The 19254-nt window shown below is 39.8% G+C and overlaps 1 protein-coding gene across 1 annotated transcript in view; it reads right to left on the bottom strand.

Moving 5' to 3' along the window:
- The window catches only part of LOC139434739 (uncharacterized), a 34058-nt gene extending 15155 nt beyond the window's left edge, over nt 1–18903 (bottom strand). The window contains exons 1-3 of the mRNA XM_071204720.1: nt 18772–18903; nt 4335–4418; nt 3051–3340 (exon numbers count right to left, since the gene is read on the bottom strand). Coding sequence (XP_071060821.1) covers nt 3051–3340; nt 4335–4418; nt 18772–18835 — 438 coding nt within the window. The 5' untranslated portion in view covers nt 18836–18903. The remainder of the gene's footprint in view (nt 1–3050; nt 3341–4334; nt 4419–18771) is intronic.
- Between the last annotated feature and the right edge of the window lie 351 nt (nt 18904–19254).

The following is a 19254-nucleotide window of genomic DNA, read 5'->3' as shown; positions in this document are numbered from 1 at the left end:
ATAAAGTGAGCCTGGCCTAACAAGGCCTAACTTGGCCTAGCCATACCGTACTAAGCAGAGCGAGGCCCTGCAGTGGAAAAGCGCCATTAGAGTTCGTCACTCTTTGGTTAGCCTGGCGTAGAACGCCCAGGTGTTTCCCGTTGCAAAGTGGGCATGGGCTTCTTATTATACATTGTAGGGCCATGTGTGATCCCCCGCACCTCCAGCACCTCTTCTCCTGTTTGAGCCAGGCTTTTACATCCTCTGTACTCAGCTCTTTCAGCTCTTTGCATCTGATTATTGAATGGTTATGTGAGTGACAGTATGTACAGGCTCTGGGGTTTTGCCGAGGGTTTCCTGCATGTGATGCAACATAGTGGTTGGGGATAGTGTAGTATAGTGGTGGTTGTAGGGGCATATCCTGGCGCTAACCTTCTAGGTTGGGGTTCCGGATTCAAATCCTTGACTTGAGCGGCCACAGACTGACACTCTGCTTCACCCTGGAGCCATGTAGCGAAACCCACCAAGGTGTAGTGGGTAACTCGAAGGACTGAACAAGCATAGTGTATAAAGTTGGCAACCGAGTCAGCAAACAGCTTACTAAGGAGTTGTTGAACATGAGAAGAACATGAGAGCTCAGCTGCTCCTGCACTCAGTCCCATTGCTTGCAGCATACCCACTAGAGATTGGACTGCAAAGCTGTGAATGGCTTTATAATTGCCAGCTTGGATTCTGGGCAGGTGTAGTACAGTGGATATCGCTCTCATTACTAAATGGTGTGGTTGGCCAAACTGAAGGTCTAAAGCAGCTAAAGATTTAGTAAATGGTTGTGGGTCATGTGCAAATGCAATGTGTCTGCAGGGTACCTTAAGATGGTCCAAAATAATGTGGTACTTGTAGACTTCGGTTTCCCAAGCAGGTAGGAGGTTGGTTAGAGCAGTGTTTCTCAAACTTTTTCATACCAAGGACCACTTAACCAATACAAAAACACTCACACCACCTAACTCCAGAAATATCCAAAAACACATAGTTTTTCTAGAACAGATTACAAATCGCCTGAAACTGGTACAAAGAAGTGGCAACATATGTGATGAAGGTGTTGCACTGGGCTATATGATGCAATTAAGAGTGTAACTTAAGCTTGCTCCATTGCGGAAATATTCGCGCGAGAGTGCGGAAAAGTTAAATGTATTTATTTATTTCAAATGTGACATTTTACCAATATACTCACAGACCACTAGGGGGCACTCACGTGGTCACCAATGGTCCGCGGACCACACTTTGAGAAGCACTGAGAGCCATCTTAAGTATTGCATAGTCGTGGGGGTCTTCCTTGCTGAAGTTGGGTGAAGGAGGGTCCCTCAACCTGTGACCTGTAGTAGCCCTGAGGGGGGAGGGGCATACAGTGACGCGTTTGTGTGTATTGTGTTTGTTTCCCGGGGAAACACTCACAAGAAACACCGGCTGTTGTTATGACAACATGTGTTAACATGTGTTGTGTTGTTATATCTGACGTTAAGTTACCGCTTGTAATTATGCCTTTACAAGCTTAAAAGTTGTATTTATCATCTGCATTTGGCAAAACAAGTTTAATATTAAAAAATATTATTAAAACATATATATATATATATATATATATATATTAAAAACATGACTTTGTTTATTTGAAATCAGATGAAAACAAACGTTGACGGACCCTGCCATGTTATCTATGATTACTATATACGTTTTTCATTCATAATTTCAGGGGGAGGGAGGGGGGGCTGCACTGAGGAACAGCAGAGACAGGCTACAAGTGTCTTAGGTTCAATTTAGACAACTAATGCCTGGGTTAGTGTTCATGACTTCATGCTTATGTCATCTTAATGGTTCATCTTAATGCACACACATTGTCCGTGCTTTCCAATAGTTTAAAATAGTTGTATTCCATTGTTAAATAACCTGTTCAATACAAACATGCCACTTGTAAAAATTAAATAGCATTTCTGTGAACTGATATTTGTTTAGTGAGCTTATTAGAGGATGTTCCCAGCAAGATTGTAAAATGTCAATGAAGATGTCAGACTTAGTATGTTTGTTAATAATTACATACAATACATGGAATGTGTGTGTGTGTGTGTGTGTGTGTGTGTGTGTGTGTGTGTGTGTGTGTGTGTGTGTGTGTGTGTGTGTGTGTGTGTGTGTGTGTGTGTGTGTGTGTGTGTGTGTGTGTGTGTGTGTGTGTGTGTGTGTGTGTGTGTGTGTGTGTGTTCCAAGTGAATCTGCGGCCCCCTGGTGGCCAGTACATCAATGATGTGGCCCCCACCACCATCCAAGTTGCCCATCCCTGCAGTAGACCATCTCTGTAGATGGTGAAGGTGATGGTGATGATTTTAGGGCTACACATAAAACACAAATATAAATCAGGAAGGGCTAAAATGCTCTGGTACAACAATCAAACATTGCTTTGCAGGATAAGGATAAGCCACAAATAAACATCATCACAACTTACTCAAAATATGCATCAATGTTCAGCATGTGAAGAGAACACATGGGGATCAGCCAGCTGCTGCAGACACGGGAGAGAGTCTGAGCACTGCTGATTCAACCCAGTCTCACGGCATTTCGTGTTATAGTCACAACATTTAATCTATTAATTCGTGTTCACCAACACGATTTCCCCCTTTTTTTCATGTCACACAGAACGATTTTAAAAGCAATGTATTTCTATTGGTAGTATGTTTCGTGCCTGCAGCACGTCTTTTTGTCCGTTCACACAATCTGAATTTACTTTATTATTCTATATTGTTTCTGACTTTTCTACATCCAACTCACAGGTTTATCTTTGCTTTGAGAAAAAAGATTATTAATTTACCCCTTTTAGAAGGGAATATATGGTCATTTGTTCTGGGAATGTCGTTTTCAAGACTGAGGCCTGAAAAACAGGCTCGGGGCTCAATTGGTTGAATGAAACTTGGCTGAACTTAGGTTCAACTGAAGTTTAACTTAGGTTTAACTGAACCTGGTTTAACTGAGTCTAACTTTGGTTTAAGGTTACACAGTCCAGTATAAAGAGGTCAGCTGGTTCTCACCAGAGAAACAGGAAGTGATGCGGTGTTACGACCTTTGACCCAACCCTGCTCAGTGGTTACTCGGGTAGTTGCCGTGGTTACAGTCACATCCTGTTCCTGCCAACCCTGCTCCGTGGTTACTCTGGTAGTTGCCGTGGTTACAGTCACATCCTGTTCCTGCCAACCCTGCTCCGTGGTGACTTGGGTAGTTGCCATGGTTACAGTCACATCCTGTTCCTGCCCCCCCGTGTCCTCCCCTTCTTCACCCTTCGTTTCGATGAACTTGTCCAGGTCCTCGATGCTGGTGTTACCTGAACGCACCACAGCAACACCTCCTTTAAAATATTTCATCTGCATCATATTTTAGCAAACATCTAAAACAATCTTTCCCTATTTGTGACCTGCTCCATCGAAATCAGTCGCATTGACCCGAAGACACATTTTGAGTTGTATACACGGTTGGAAAGAGGATATTCCTAGCTTTCTAATGATATCAGGATTGTTTTTGTACTCCAAATATTAAGCGAAATATGTCACATTATATAATGACTGTCACAGAGTCCTCATTTTGAGAAAAAGGCCTTTAAAGTTTCCTCTCTCTGGAATCCATCGATCTGATTGATTATTAGTGGAGCAAATGATCAAAATACTACGGAGGGAAGATATTTTCGTTTGGAGGGGAAGCTCGCGAGTGTGTGTGTGTGTGTGTGTGTTTGTGTATTTTTGCGTTTGTGTGTATTGTGTTTGTTTCCCGGGGAAAACCCTCACGAGAAACACCGGCTGTTGTTGTGCCTGCTGTGGCGTTAAATTACTCCGTTCTCCGCTTCTAATTATGCCGTTACAAGCTTCAAAGTTATATTTATCATCTGAATTTGCCGAAACAAGTTTAATATTCTGAAAGCCAAGACTCTGTTTAATTTAAATCAGATGAAAACAAACTGTAACGGATCCTGCCGTGTTATCTATGATTACTATACTCTTACGTTCATAATGTCAGCCGGAGGGAGGGGGGCGGCGCTGCTGGAAGAGCAGAGTGCGAGTGAGAGGTGCCTGTCTTCGTCCCTTCACAAGCTTCAAAAATGTACTTATCGTGTGATTTTGGAAATAAAAGTTTCATATTCTGAAAGCCAAGACTTGGTTTGTTTAAAATCAAACAAAACACCCGAACCCTGAAAAAATAGTTTTTTACGTAAATCCACGTTTATTCTGAAATGAGCCGTTGCGACTTCCGACTGATTTCGATAGAGCGGGTCACATTTGTGTGTCACATGATACATGTTATATGGTGGAAATGATGTGACTTACTGTAGAAGCTGTACTCGAACGTGGCGCCCTCGTAGTCCTCGTAGTCTGGAGCCGCGGTTAAGTCGTAATACTGCGCCTCGGACACTGAAAACACAAGCAGTCTTTGTGCTAAGATAGGCTAACAGTTTCCCCCTAGACTTTGACTAGGCTTCCATTTCATTTAATCATTTATTTGAAGAGGGACAATGCACATTTATGAATATTTGTAACAATTACTGCTTCAAAATGTAAATATGCCAGATTTGAGCTTTTAGCTAATTTCCATCTGTAGTCCCTCACATACAACTTTTAAGAACATGACATTTATATTAATGCTGTCAAAATTATCGCATTAACGGCTGTAATTAATTTGTTGAATTAATTGCGTTCAAATATTTAACGCATTTAACGCACAGAATGGCCCGCCCCATACATCCCACCAGTGGCAGCGCCAGGGTATGGCTGGGGTATAGGCTACAGCCATACCAAGAAATGGCTTAACCCCACCATGAACAATGATGTTAAAGTAAGCAAAATAAAGTCTGCCAACTCGCGGAGTAATTTGCACAGACAGCAGTTAGTAAGATTGATTTCAGTAGCCACTTGCCTGGAAATACCAAAGACGAGAAACGGTTTTGAAAACTTTTGTCACGTAGTGATCGTCTTCTCAATAGAACATCTTTGATAATGTCTTCTGGCCAATCAGAATCAAGATAATGGCGTGATGTTGTTGCAGGAAGTCCCGACGGAGAATACTTTTGCTGTAGTACATCTCTATACATCGATACAACATTACGTGTTGATAGAAATCAACACGTAATGAAATAAGACCCCACGGTTTGATGATTGATAGGTGTGATTCATTTTGACACACAGAACAATGTTATAATAAACATACATACATACTGTATGTTAAATGGATATATCCGCCTTCTTTCATTTATCTTTCCATTCCCACAACAATATACATACAGAAATGGCATATGTTGGACATAGTTCGAATGGTGATTAATCATGATTAATACATTTTTAAGCTGTGATTAATCTGATTAAAAATTGTAATCGTTTGACAGCCCTAATTTATTTACATAGCAAAAATAAATACATGATATGCAGAAAGAGCATGAGCAGCATATACAATCATTAACCACATGGCAGCACAATATAGCAGCTACGACATATAAAGTGCAAGAGAAGATACAGGGGATATGCAGGAATCCTGAAGTCAAATTTAATACCTTTTAAGACCTTTTTTAAGACCCTTTCCATACATTTTAAGACCTCATCGCAACTTCGAGTTCTAACCGGTTACATTGGCGACACACTTTACCTCACATTTACTATATTGATTGTAAGATAGCACAACTAAACAGAGTGCAGACAGACTACTGAAGCCTCCTCTCCACATGAACTTCAACCTCTCTGTGGGTTAGGGTTAATGCAGTATGCTGCTTTGTTGCTTCTGTACTCTGTGCTCTTTCATTCCAGTAAAACCATCAGAAACCAGTAGAAACCAGTATTTGACCAATAAACAAAACAATTGACAAAACTTTGAACTATGAAATATATTAAACTTTGGTGAGCTTCAGCGGGGTAATGCCATATAGGAGCTCCCTCACAAATACCCAGGGGTTCAATTGGGCCGGGGCTGTCCGGGGCTAAGCCCGGCACATAGGACGATGCTCTGACGTCATCACCCTCACACATTTGTCATATATTTACAAAAAACGATATATATGTTAAGACTTTTCTCGTTCTTAGTATAGACTATATTTAGGGTCGATATGTGTTGACCTTACTTTTAAATAGCAGATCTCTGTGACCGGATATAGTTTGGCTTAGACCCCGGCCCCACGAGGACGCATACAGTAAAACACATACGCAAACGCAAAAAAGTATTCCGTTCAAGCGCATTCGATTCATTAACGTGTCCGTTCACACTAGACCGCTGGAAATGCTGGACACGCTGTAGTACATATGCCAGGCCTGTAAGTGGTGCTGCTGCCGCCACAAAATACACCAAAAGCAGCAAAGAAGACCCCGGAGCATGGTTGCCCTTCTGTTTATTCTCCGCGGTGGACGGCGTGTTCTCCTGCTGTATCTCTCTCAGGTAGTCCACCAGCAGATAGCCCTTCAAATAAGAAGCAGCATTTTATGGCACGCTATACATGGGGCTGCCTTGAGGGGGTTTCCCGACATGTTGTTTCAGTAAATTAAAGGGTGTTTCATGTTGTCGTTGCTGTGGACCTTCTTAATACCTTGGAAAATGCCGTTTAATACCTTTTAATACTTTTTAATAGCCTTAATTTTCGCTAAATTGATTTATCAACTTTTAATACTTTTTAAGACCCCGCGGACACCCTGAGATAAAAGAGCTACATAAAGTGCATGAGAGTGTTTATGCTAAGCTAAGCTAAGATTGTCCTTTGCCCATTTTCCACCAAACCCGTGCCAGAGCCAGTTCCGGGCTAGAGCCTGATTAAGCTTTGGTTCTTTCCACCGCAGCGGAGCCGCCTCTAAGCACCGAAAACCGGTTCTTAGCTGACCCCACTCGGCTGCCTGGCAAGAACCAAGAACCAATACTTCACGCTTACGTCGAAGGGGGGCGAGATTAACCTGATAAATAACAGTTTATGGCAGGACGGCAAATGAAAGTAACAAGCAGTAGCGCTGAGCAAAGTGACTATAAACGCGACCACACACTTATACAAAAAAACACACTTTATAAAGTCAGGCAACCAGGCCCGGCCCGTAGCACTGGCGGTATAGATGTTTGCCTAGGGCAACAGATCTGGGGAGGCGCTGCACTGGTAGAAAAACATTTTTGACTGTTGATGCTCATCCTAATTTTCGGCCTTGATGTAACAACATTCATAATTAATTAAATGTAACACCCTTTTCACCCCGGTTACACTTTTAATTTGCCCTGTACGATGGGCGCTGTAAGTGATGGAAGTGGGGGATGTTAGCTTATCTGGCACCCGCAGCTCACAGCCAAAGGGCGAGTGAGCTTGGGAGAGAGGGAGGGTGCACCGGTACCGGCGCTGTAGTTATTAGAATCTGGTGCTAGCTGCTCTAACGGATATAAGAAGAAGATGTTTCTACAATAATGTGGAGGGAGAGTCCTCTCCAGTCAGACTGAGAGGCTGATGACTACAGCTCAGTGAGGTAAAGGACTGAGTGTTTAGATAGTTCACTTTAGTCTAAGTTATCTCAGTGGGTCTCAAACGTTTTGATCACAATTTATGTAAACACATATTTTCAAGGCACTCCTTTATAATTATTGGGATGAACAGGTTTGAAATCATTCCAATGTATACTATAGGACAGTAACACAAAAATATCATTTAAAACTGGAGAGATAAAAAAATATGCATGAATAAATAAATGTTATCTAGGTAAAATAAGATATATAACAAAAATAAAATAAGTTACATTTATTTGTTATTGGCTATGGTAGGTTATTGGTTATGTTCACATACTTATTTGATTATTAAAATGTAAACCGATCTTTTTCATATGGGTGTTTTAGTGTTGTACCCCCTATCTAGTAGTAATTCTTCACCAGATTGAAGCATTTTACTTTAAAATGTTCAAAAAATCTACCCGGGGGGTATACCCCCGGACTCCCCTAGAGGATGTGACGTCCATCCCCCATTCTATTGTGTATTCCTTGGATACTCTATTGATCTTTATCTTTTCTACTGTACGATTCTCTGGCTGGGGAGCCAGCTAAAATTGATTATTGTGGAGAGCAGGCCAGGCAGACGTGTTCCTGTTGTTTTGAAAAATATGCCGGTAAAATGTGCCTATAGAAAACGGCTTATGCCACAATAGGATAGCAACAAGTAGTCGTAGTCAGATTATCTTCGGTTGCTATGCTAACATCACCCATTTTGTATCAGAGAAACTTTCATAACAGCGTTGTGATGCCAAACAGCATCAATTCATACTGAAACACATTCACTTATGGGGGGTGGGATATTTATCAGCTGCTTGTAGTGTTAATTTCGTCAGCAATTTTTTAATTTAGTTTTAGTTTTAGTCCTGTGTTAAATTTTCTTTTTAGTTTTAGTCATATTTAGTCAAGTTTTAGTCGACTAAAAGTCTGAGCATTTTAGTCTTATTTTAGTCGACTAAAACAGTAAACATTTTAGTCAAGATTTAGTCGACTAAAAGTCTGAGCATTTTAGTCTTATTTTAGTCAAAGAAAACTATTTATTTTTTAGTCATCAGATTATATAGAACATTTCAGTCAAACTAGTCTAGCCAAAACCAATAATTTGTCATTTTAGTCAAACGTATTTCACAATAAGATTATATCTTGTCCTTATTTGATGAAAAACACAGGTTGATTAAAAAGCAGCTTTGCAGAGAGTATCTGGTTTGTGGTGTTTTTATCAGCTGTGCTATGACCCAACCCAGTCTCATGGCATTTCGTGTTCACCAACACGATTTTTAATCTATTGATTCGTGTTCACCAACACGATTTCCCCCTTTTTTTCGTGTTGCACAGCACGTTTTTAAAAGCAATGTATTTCTACTGGTAATGTGTAACCAGACTGCAGCACGTCTTTTTCTCCGGTCGGGTCGTGGAAGACCGGAAGCTGTGTGGTTCATAACAACATGTTCTTACTCAATATCAAGCCACAGTTACTGCTTTTATTTGAAATTGTATAATTTCAGACTTTTGTTGCCGTCTGTGAGGAAATAAATTGGGCTCAGAGCCTCAGGATACTGAAATCTGTATTTTTTAAATCTTTTTTTCCTTCTAATTTGTTATTATTTTCAAAATAACACAATTATCCTTGCTTTTATTTATTGGTTTAATTCCATAATCTCTGGCTTTTTTGGCATCTGTCAGGAACTGAATTTCAAAATAAAAATAACCGGAAACAGACATAGGCATTTCGAGCGAATACCCAAGATCCTCAGCTATGGTTTTAAGCTTGCTGATTGGATGTTTTAGCCGCAATGCATGCTGGGATTTGGTGTTTATATGATATGAAATCCGGAAAACATTTTAAAAGAATAAAATAATACTTAATTCCGAGTGCTCTTGCTTTTCTTTTTGGAAGTCATCACATAACGGTATTGTTATTCACGGTTCGGCTGCATTACACATTACAGATCTGCTGTAGTTCTTTATTTATAGAGCCCTGATGAGAAGACCTTTGGAAAAACTGAAGAAATGCCGCCGAAACTGAATACTTGACGTGGATCATAAATATATCAACAATTAAACAACATCTTCAATTTCTCTTCACACAATACGTCTCCTTGCAATATCAACACTAATTCGGCTGACTTTTACATTTGATCTAATTCGTAGATAGGTTATATTTACACCATAACGGTGCACAGCTGATATAAAAGGACTTGTCGTTTTTAAAGATATTACGGATTACTGAATTGAATTGAATTTTGAATGTAAGAATGTAAATACTGAGTCTGAAATAGTATAGCAATATGCTGTAAAATTATATGAAAGCATGAATCAAACTACACATCTCCAGATGTTGTACATACATAAGTGTCCTACACTAATAATACAAAGTTATTATGACTATATGTACCTTGTGTGCACCGCCTAGTGGTTAAAGCACGTTATTGAATTCTTGTTTTTATGTGTTAAATTTGATTAAAAAAATATTAAGAGTACATACTTTCATAGGAGGAAAGTAGAAGGTCTGTGATAGAAATATAAAAAATCAAGAAGATACTATAAGTGATCTCTACAATAAAACAGTTTAGTGCAGGATGTACAAAGATATTGATAGGAGGAGGTGCAAAACAGAAAAACGAATTAACCTTTATTTAAACATTAAATAACAGATTAAGGTCTTCTTTTAAATAAGAAAAAAACTGTGGGGGTATCTATCTACAGATAAATATTAAGCCTGACAAAGTACTTAACGTCTAATATATTGCTTTCCTGCTATGTTAACTATGTTGAAGCACTTATTTTAACTGATATTATACATATGAATTATACTCTTATGTATAGAATAAGAAATGTGCAGAATATGACAGTTTAACGGTGGAGGTACACACATATTGATAGATGTCTTGTAATGCACTGTTGAGGAACCTGTGACCCAAGATTTTCATTCATTGCATAACTACACCGTAGTTGTATATGATATGTCAATAAACCTTTGAAAATCTTGAAAGGGATGTGCAAAATAGCCATACAGTCTTTAATTAACTATTAGTAGAGAATAACGAGTAATGAATATACTTTATTACTCGTTTCCATTCATGTCAATTGCAAATACATGTTTAGTCTTCTCAAGCACCAAATATCTCTCTTGATTGTTGGCACGTGACAATCACCTTACCTGAATTTTACTCAGGTGTAACTAAAGTCTGATTTAAGGGTTGTTTATATTTCACATAATTAATCAGAATCTGCAAAGTAACTCAAATAAGTGTAGTGGAGTAAAACTACCAGGTTAACCTCTGAACTGTCATGGAGTAGAATTACAAAGTAGCAATGAGCTGTCATGTGGGTATATATTAATGCTATATATTAATGCTGCACATTATGGACACAAGCGATTTTCACCCATTTATTAATTATATGTTTTACATTTGATAACACCCATGTGTTTAATACTGGCAACTTCTAATTGTGGGAAAAACGAAAACGTTCAGTAGAGATGTCTCATAGAACATTTTGCGAAACACAATAGCCAGCATGTGTAGTTCTGGGGGGGCATTCGATTCCAGTTTTGGATAGTCTGGCATGGTTTCGTTCCATTTCACACAGCTGCTTGACGCTCTGCGTAACCTTACGGGGACTGTAGTACTAAACCAGGGATGGGCAAATGGCGGCCCGCGGGCCGCATGCGGCCCCCACCTCCTCTTTTTGCGGCCCTCAGATTAATTTATAAACAACGTAATTAATAAAAAAAAATTCAAAAAAATTGTTTTAATATATTTTTAATTTGTTTTACTTGTAGTTCTGATACCGTCCACTAGACTCCTAGTTACGTCGCGAGCTACGTACATGATTTCAAATACCGCAAAATAATCTGTGACGCAGTATTGTGTTTGTTTCCCGGGGAAAGCCTCACAAGAAACACCGGCTGTTGTTATGTCTGCTGTGACGTTAAGTTGCCTCCTGTAATTATGCCTTTACAAGCTTAAAAGTTGTATTTATCATCTGAATTTGGCAAAACAAGTTTAATATTCTTAAAACCAAGACTTTGTTTATTTGAAATCAGATGAAAACAAACTGTCGCGGACCCTGCCGTGTTATCTATGATTACTACGCTTTTCATTCATAATTTCAGCGGGAGGGAGGGGGAGTGGCGCTGAGGAACAGCAGAGTGCGGGCTGACAGGTGTCTGTGTTGACATTCCCCTTATTGTGGAATAAGGGGAATGCAGAGACTGGCTACAAGTGTTTTAGGTTCAAGTTAGACCACTATTGTCTGGGTTAGTGTTCATGACTTCATGTTTATGTCATCTTAATGGTTAATCTCAATACACACACATTTTCCGTGCTTTCCAATAGTTTAAAATAGTTTTATTCCACTGTTTAATAACCTGTTCAATACAAACAGGCCACTTGTAAAAATGAAATAACATTTCTGTGAACTGATATTTGTTTAGTGAGCTTATTAGAGGATGTTCCCTTTGATTGTAAAATGTCAATGAATATGTCAGACTTAGTATATTTGTTAATAATTACATACAACACATGGAATTGTTGTGTGTGTGTGTTCCAAGTGAATCTGCGGCCCCCTGGTGGCCAGTACATCAATGATGTGGCCCCCACCACCATCAAAGTTGCCCATCCCTGTCCTAAACGATAGCTGGGGATTATGGGTAGTGTAGTGTCTTCGGCCATCATAAACTCAGAAATGTTGACAATCGCAATGATGCTCGAAATGTCCCTTATAGGCCTACGTCTGTTTCCGGTTATTTTTATTTTGAAATTCAGTTCCTGACGGACGCCAAAAAAGCCCGAGATTATGGAATTAAACCAATAAATAAAAGCAAGGATAATTGTGTGTTATTGGTGAGTAAATAACAGTGTGTTATTTTGAAAAGAATAACAAATTAGAAGGAAAAAAATATTTAAAAATACAGATTTCAGTATTCTGAGGCTCTGAGCCCCATTTATTTTCCTCACAGACGGGAACAAAAGTCCGAAATTATACGATTTAAAATAAAAGCAATAATTGTGGCTTGATATTGAGTAAGAACATGTTTTTATGAACCACACAGCTTCCGGTCTTCCACGACCCGACTGGAGAAAAGGAAGTGCTGCAGGCACGAAACACATTACCAGTAGAAATACATTGCTTTTAAAATCGTACTGTGCAACATGAAAAAAAGGGGAAAATCGTGTTGGTGAACACGAATCAATAGATTAAAAATCGTGTTGGTGAACACGAAATGCCATGAGACTGGGTTGTATGGCCACAAAAAAGCGAATGCATTGTTTTATCAGAAGGGAAGCACCCTTCTGATAAAACAATGCATTCGCTTTTTTTCTCCGCCTCATTGTAGCGAAAAAGGGCCCAAATATCACGTTGTTTCATTCTCCCAAGCAGTGGTGGCTTTAGACTTTTTCGTTGTCAGTCATTTTGACGGACAGGATCGTGATCCATGATCCATGATGATTCATGATCCAATTATTATCCGTCAAGTGCACAATTTATCAATCACTCGTGCTGACGGGGGGGTATTCGGTTAACGCGAGTGCAACCACTGCTCCCAAGCCATTTTATTTTATGTTGAATAAGGTTAGTTAGACCATGAGTTAGATCCGAGTCTCCCTGACAGTTCATATTTTGCCGCTGCCCGGTGTAATTCAAATCTACCGCCGCAGGCAGCACAGACACACAGCTGCTGCCCAGCGCAGCACCGGAAATGGAACTGCTGGGAGAAAAACTGACTATCAGAGATGTAACGTTATCGTTGATAATATTTCGTCTCCTCATATTTCGTCAACGAAAGTAAAGAGAGATGTTGGCATAGTTTTTATTTAGTAAACTACATTTTCGTCTCGTCACTTTTCGCCAACGATATTGCATGATGATTTCGTTAGTTATTGTTTACTGCCGTCGGTGCCGTCTCGTCATTGTCTCGTTTTCGTCATGGAAAAAAAGGTCATTGACGAACATATTTCGTCAACGAAATTATGCAACAACTAATCGACGACCAAATGAGTTGCCAAGTAATTCAGTCGTCGATTGGTTGGGTCTATGTTGTTACTCTCTGTTTGCGAAGCTGGCTACATCACTCGAAGAAAAAAAACATTAGAAAGATTGCGGAACCGTAGAGAAGCACGGTCCGACTAAAATCTTCAACAGCGTGGGTGCACTTTACTTTAAACAACAGTAAAAAGTGTGTTACCTGCAAACTGTGTAAAATCGATGCGGGAACATCTCAAACGTAAAAAAAAACACGATCCGATCAAGATCCCTCCGCTTCACGTCGGTCTCTGTGATCCAACCCAGTCTCACGGCATTTCGTGTTATAGTCACGACATTTAATCTATTGATTCGTGTTCACCAACACGATTTCCCCATTTTTTCCGTGTCACACAGAACGATTTTAAAAGCAATGTATTTCAATTGGTAATGTGTTTCGTGCCTGCAACACATCTTTTTGTCCGGTCGGGTCTTGGAAGACCGGAAGCTGTGGGGTTCATAAAAACATTGTTTTTATTTTAAATCGTATAATGTCAGACTTTTTGCCGTCAGTGAGGAAAATAAATGGGGCTCAGAGCCTCAGAATACTGAAATCTGTATTTTTAAAATCTTTTTTTCCTTCTAATTTGTTATTATTTTCTAAATAACACACTGTTATCCTTGTTTTATTCTCTAATCTCTGGCTTTTATTGGCGTCCGTCAGCAACTGAATTTCAAAATAAAGTAACAGGAAACAGACGTAGGCCTATAAGGGACATTTCGAGCATCATTGCGATACACACCCACTGAACTGATTACCCAAGATCCTCAGCTAAGGTTTAAGCTCGGTGATTGGATGTTATAGCCGCAATGCACGTTGGGATATGGTGTTAATGCGATATGAAATCCGAAACATTTCGGAGTTTAGGATAGCCGAAGACACTACACTACCCATACTCCTCAGCTATCGTTTGGGAATACAGTCCCTATGCTTGAAAACCCCGTGATTAATCCTCAAACTCTGGGATTGGATGTTGGAGTGGCAGTGCGCCAAGGTTACGCCGAGCGTCAAACAGCACTTTGAAATGGAACGACACCACGGCAGACTATGCTGGCTATTGTGTTTTGCAAAATGTCCTATGGGACGTCTCTACTGGGAACGTTTTCGTTTTTCCCACAATTAGAAGTTGTCAGTATTAAACACACTGGTGTTATCAAATTTAAAACATATAATTAATACATGTGTGAAAATTGCTTGTGTCCATAACGGGCAACATTAATATATACCCACATGACAGCTCATTGATACCTTTTAATTCTGCTCCACTACAATTCAGAGTGTAGTGACCATGATATCCATTTGTTTGCCGATTCATAAATGCTGATAAAAGTGAAAAATAATCAGCAAAATTAATGAAAATGAACTGAATGGAGCAGCTGTGGCAAATCTGAGTCCAAATGAAACCCAAATGGAGGGGGATGATGTTTCAAGCCTGCGTTTATCCAGACAAGCCAGATTGGGACATTTTACGTGCGGAAGAAACAATATTAACCAGTTTAGCCCTGAGCCTGTTTTTCACGTTTCAGGCTCGAAAATGACATTCCCAGAACAAATGACTATCTTCCCTTCTAAAAGGGTTAAATTAATAATCTTTTTCCTCAAAGTAATGATAAACCTGTTAGTTGGATGTAGAAGAGTCAGAACAATATAGATGTTTTTTATTTTAAAGAAAATTCAGATTGAACATAGTAAAAAACTGTAAATTATAGTGTCCGTCCAAAAATAATGTTTTACTTATAGTGAAAACTACCCTTGGACTAAAAACTAAAAGACTAAAAAGCTTTAGGAATCCAAAGTACAACATATAATAAGTACCCTGTATCAAGATTGATGTAAAACAAGTGACATTTGATATTTTTAGAGAGGTTTAGCCAAAAAATTTCACCTCTGAGGTGATTTGGGTGGAAATGGGGGTTTTACCATTTCTCTGGAACCCATCGGTCGATGTTGGTGATTGACATCTCTTTCTGACCGTTAGAGCCAATAGAATCGAAGGGGAATCTCCCCACTCACACACATGGTAAAACAAAAAGGTGTGGGCTTCGCGCACACAGTTTTGCATGAGAGTGAAGCTGTCTCTAGCTCTGACATATGGAAACCGAAAAGCAGATGTATTGCTCATGGATTATCAGAAATCATTCGAAGGGACACAGACACATTGGATTAACCTATGGATTAACTTCAGCAGCGTTTTTATCGTTGTAATACCATTGAAGACCACGTTTGACCAGACAAAGACACAGGTGAGCCTTATTAGCATTTTTAGCTACCTAGCGCCACATGTTTTGATGTCTGTTTTTGTTTATAAAGTCGCGATTTAGTATAATTGAGTGATAAAGTATGCACCCTTTGATTCTGTGTCATTTCACGATGTGAAACGATGGGTTGGATGTGCAGAATGGATAAATAATAAGGTTGTGTGAGTGAATTTCGGTGCAGTCATTTTTCGCTCATTGCTAATTCAGAGGCTCAGCGTTAGCATTGTGGGTTTTATTTTAAAAGAATTAAAATAATGATCAGTTGGATGAGTTTCTTCCCGTTACATGTATATAAAACATTCATAGTTTATTAAATGAACATGCCCTCAGACACTGTTTCCTGCAAGATGTTGCAGCAGTGCCCCGGTACCGGGGTCTCTCGGGCTTAACAGGTTAAGGAGCTAACGGAGGACCGCATGAATGCGCAGTTCGTACGTGCTCGGCTGAAGTCTTTGCGGTGTCTGGTTCCAGTCTGGCTCCAGTGCAACACATGGCCAACACGCAGGAGAACACGCCGACGCAACAGCGTGAGCACTGAGCAGAGATAGACTGCACAAAATATACAGATAGCAGGAGACAGAGGACAGCCACGGTCAGATAGGAAAACATTCAGGATCTGGATCAGTCTTATGCGACAACTGAACTAAAGAGAACATTTGAAACTTTAGCAGTCTGCGTGATCTGCCTGCAGGGAGGGGCGGGCCGGCCCTGCGAGTAAAGTAACGAGTAAAGTAACGAGTTACTTTATGTAGAGAGTAACGAAGTAGTGTAAAGTAATATGTAATATGTAATATATTACTTTTTTTTAGTAACGACCCATCTCTGGTCGCCAGCACATAAAAACTGCTGGATGCTAACTTGCATGTATTGGGTCATTTGCACAATTAGCATAAATTGCGTTAATTAGCATTAATTATATCCTATGTGGACAATAGTTAAAGAACTGCCACTTTTTATCTTGTAAATGTCAGAAATGTATTCAGCCTCCTGATAACCCCCAAAACCACTCCGAAATTGTCCAAGCTATTTGTTTTACTGGTGTCCCCTATAGGCTATAATGGTAATTAATGCTACTTAACGCAATGTATGATAATTGTGCAAATTGCCCAACATATGCAAGTTAGCAACCAGCAGTTTCTATGTGCTGGGGACCCTACTATACATTTCTAACATAACACTTTAGTGTACTGAACATTTCCGGGTTCACACAGACTATTATTTATTATTTACAGTACTGTTACTTTACTTAAATACAGTACTTTTACTATTCTTAAATACAGTACTTTCACTTAAATAGAGTACTTTTACATATATACAGGATGTTGCAGTGAAACAGCTGCTGGGCGTTCATCTTCAGCTTTTATACTTAAACTCAAACCTGCAGGTAACAACTTCCTGCTTCTTCTTGTCTGTTCCCTTCACACACACACACACACACACACACACACACACACACACACACACACACACACACACACACACACACACACACACACACACACACACACACACGCATGCACACACACACACACACACACACGCACGCGCACACACACACACACACACACACACACACACACACACACAGAATGGGGTCATTCTGTGATCTGTAAATTCTGATGTGTCAGCGCCTCGTTTGTGACCTTTGACCTCAGACGGCTAACATGTTAGCATGAGGCTCTTGTCCTGTAACATCATCTGCATTTTTTTTCTGGTCTCAAGAGATTTGGGTGAACTGACCCTTTAACACCATACTGCTCTGAAAACACACACAGATACCCCCCCCCCAAAACACACTGGGGGCTGATGTGAACTAAGGGGGTGGGCTGTTAATTGTTACCAAACAGGAAGTGTGTCATCTCCAACAGACTGTCAATCACTGAGAGTCCAGGTGAAGAGAAATGAGGGAGAATGAAAGGAACAAAGTGGAGGAGAGTAAAAGGAAGTTAAGAAAATAAGAGCGTGGGGGGGCAGTAACATGTGGGGGCGTTTGTTGGCAGAGTCACATGACTCTCAGGAACACTTTACAGAAAGCAGCTGTGCATCAAAGCTGAGCCCAAACAGAGACAATGACGTTTCCTACAGAGGACAGGAAGGAAGGAGAGGAGGAAACACTTCCTCTCCTTTCCTCTACTTCCAGGTTCTTTCTGAGCCTTAGTTGATTTTAAATTACATTTCAATATTAGTATCCGTGCTGCAAGACAAATCTGCAAAATCTCCTCTTCTGTGACATTTATGATATAGTTCCAGACAAAAAAAAATCCCCATTCAATAAATAACAAAGTAAACAACTCACCGTCGGAGGCTCATTAAAGTCAGCTGACCAGATTCAACTGCTTTCATCATATTTAATACAGATTGATGATCATTTATTTAACCATTTATTAAATGTGTGAGAACATTTCCTCTTGGACAGCAAGGTTCACGTCCCGTTTAAAACAAACAGCATAGATTCATTTTGACTTTACCCCTAATGAAGCTCATTTAACCCAAACAACAATCTAAACGTGTCACTTCTAAACTAACCAAACCATGTTATTGCATAAACCTAGAGAAGTTATTTGGTTTCATATGAAAAATACAACATTCTAGCAGTTTCCCTCTGATCCCATGCTATATGCTACGCTAACTAGATCACTTTAGCATGAACTTCTAATTGATCAACGTTTTCTTTAAATGTTATTTTTAACTAATCCAATCTACAACAGTAAACATTAGCTTCAAATGTTTAATAGTATATAGTATATGTATATAGAGAGATATAGTAAGAGAGAAAGGGGGGGGGGGGGCTCCAACATGGCCACCAGTCTGAGGGGCTACACATGTCATGTTACAGTTAAACTGTAAAATACATTCACCATAACTCTCACACACACTGAGTGAACAGGAAGTTGAACAGATGCCACACACACACACACACACACACACACACACACACACACACACACACACACACACACACACACACACACACACAGTCAGAGGACTCACCAGCAGTCAGCAGGATGAGTGAGGCTCCGCTCAGATAAACAGACAGCAGACTCACACTGGACATGATCAATACAGAGAGACAAAGAGAGGGAGAACTGATGGCTGATCGACTGAGACGTGAATGAACACACAGAGGGGGAGAAAAGGGGAGGAGAGAGGGAGAGGAGAGAGGGAGAGGAGGAGGAGGGTTCTGGTTCTCTGCCAAGTTTGTTCCTGTTTGCCAAACATGAGCAGAGACAAAGAGAGGGAAAGGAACAGACAGTGAAAAGAAAAGAAGTTACAAAATAAAAGAGAAAGAAAAAAACCTACTTAATTGTATGTATTGGAATATGCTGCATATTTAGGATCAGTTAAAGAAAGGGCATACGCCCAACAAACTCTGTTTAGGTTTTGTAATAAAATGCATCTTTAATGTGCAAAATACAATCAGCTTAACAGAAGGAAATACAGCAGAGTGACTTTCAGAGTCTGAAAGTAAAGTGA

This window comes from Pseudochaenichthys georgianus, chromosome 11, assembly GCF_902827115.2.
Source record: "Pseudochaenichthys georgianus chromosome 11, fPseGeo1.2, whole genome shotgun sequence".
NCBI classification, from domain to species: domain Eukaryota; kingdom Metazoa; phylum Chordata; class Actinopteri; order Perciformes; family Channichthyidae; genus Pseudochaenichthys; species Pseudochaenichthys georgianus.
This window is presented reverse-complemented; position numbering and strand designations above follow the sequence as displayed.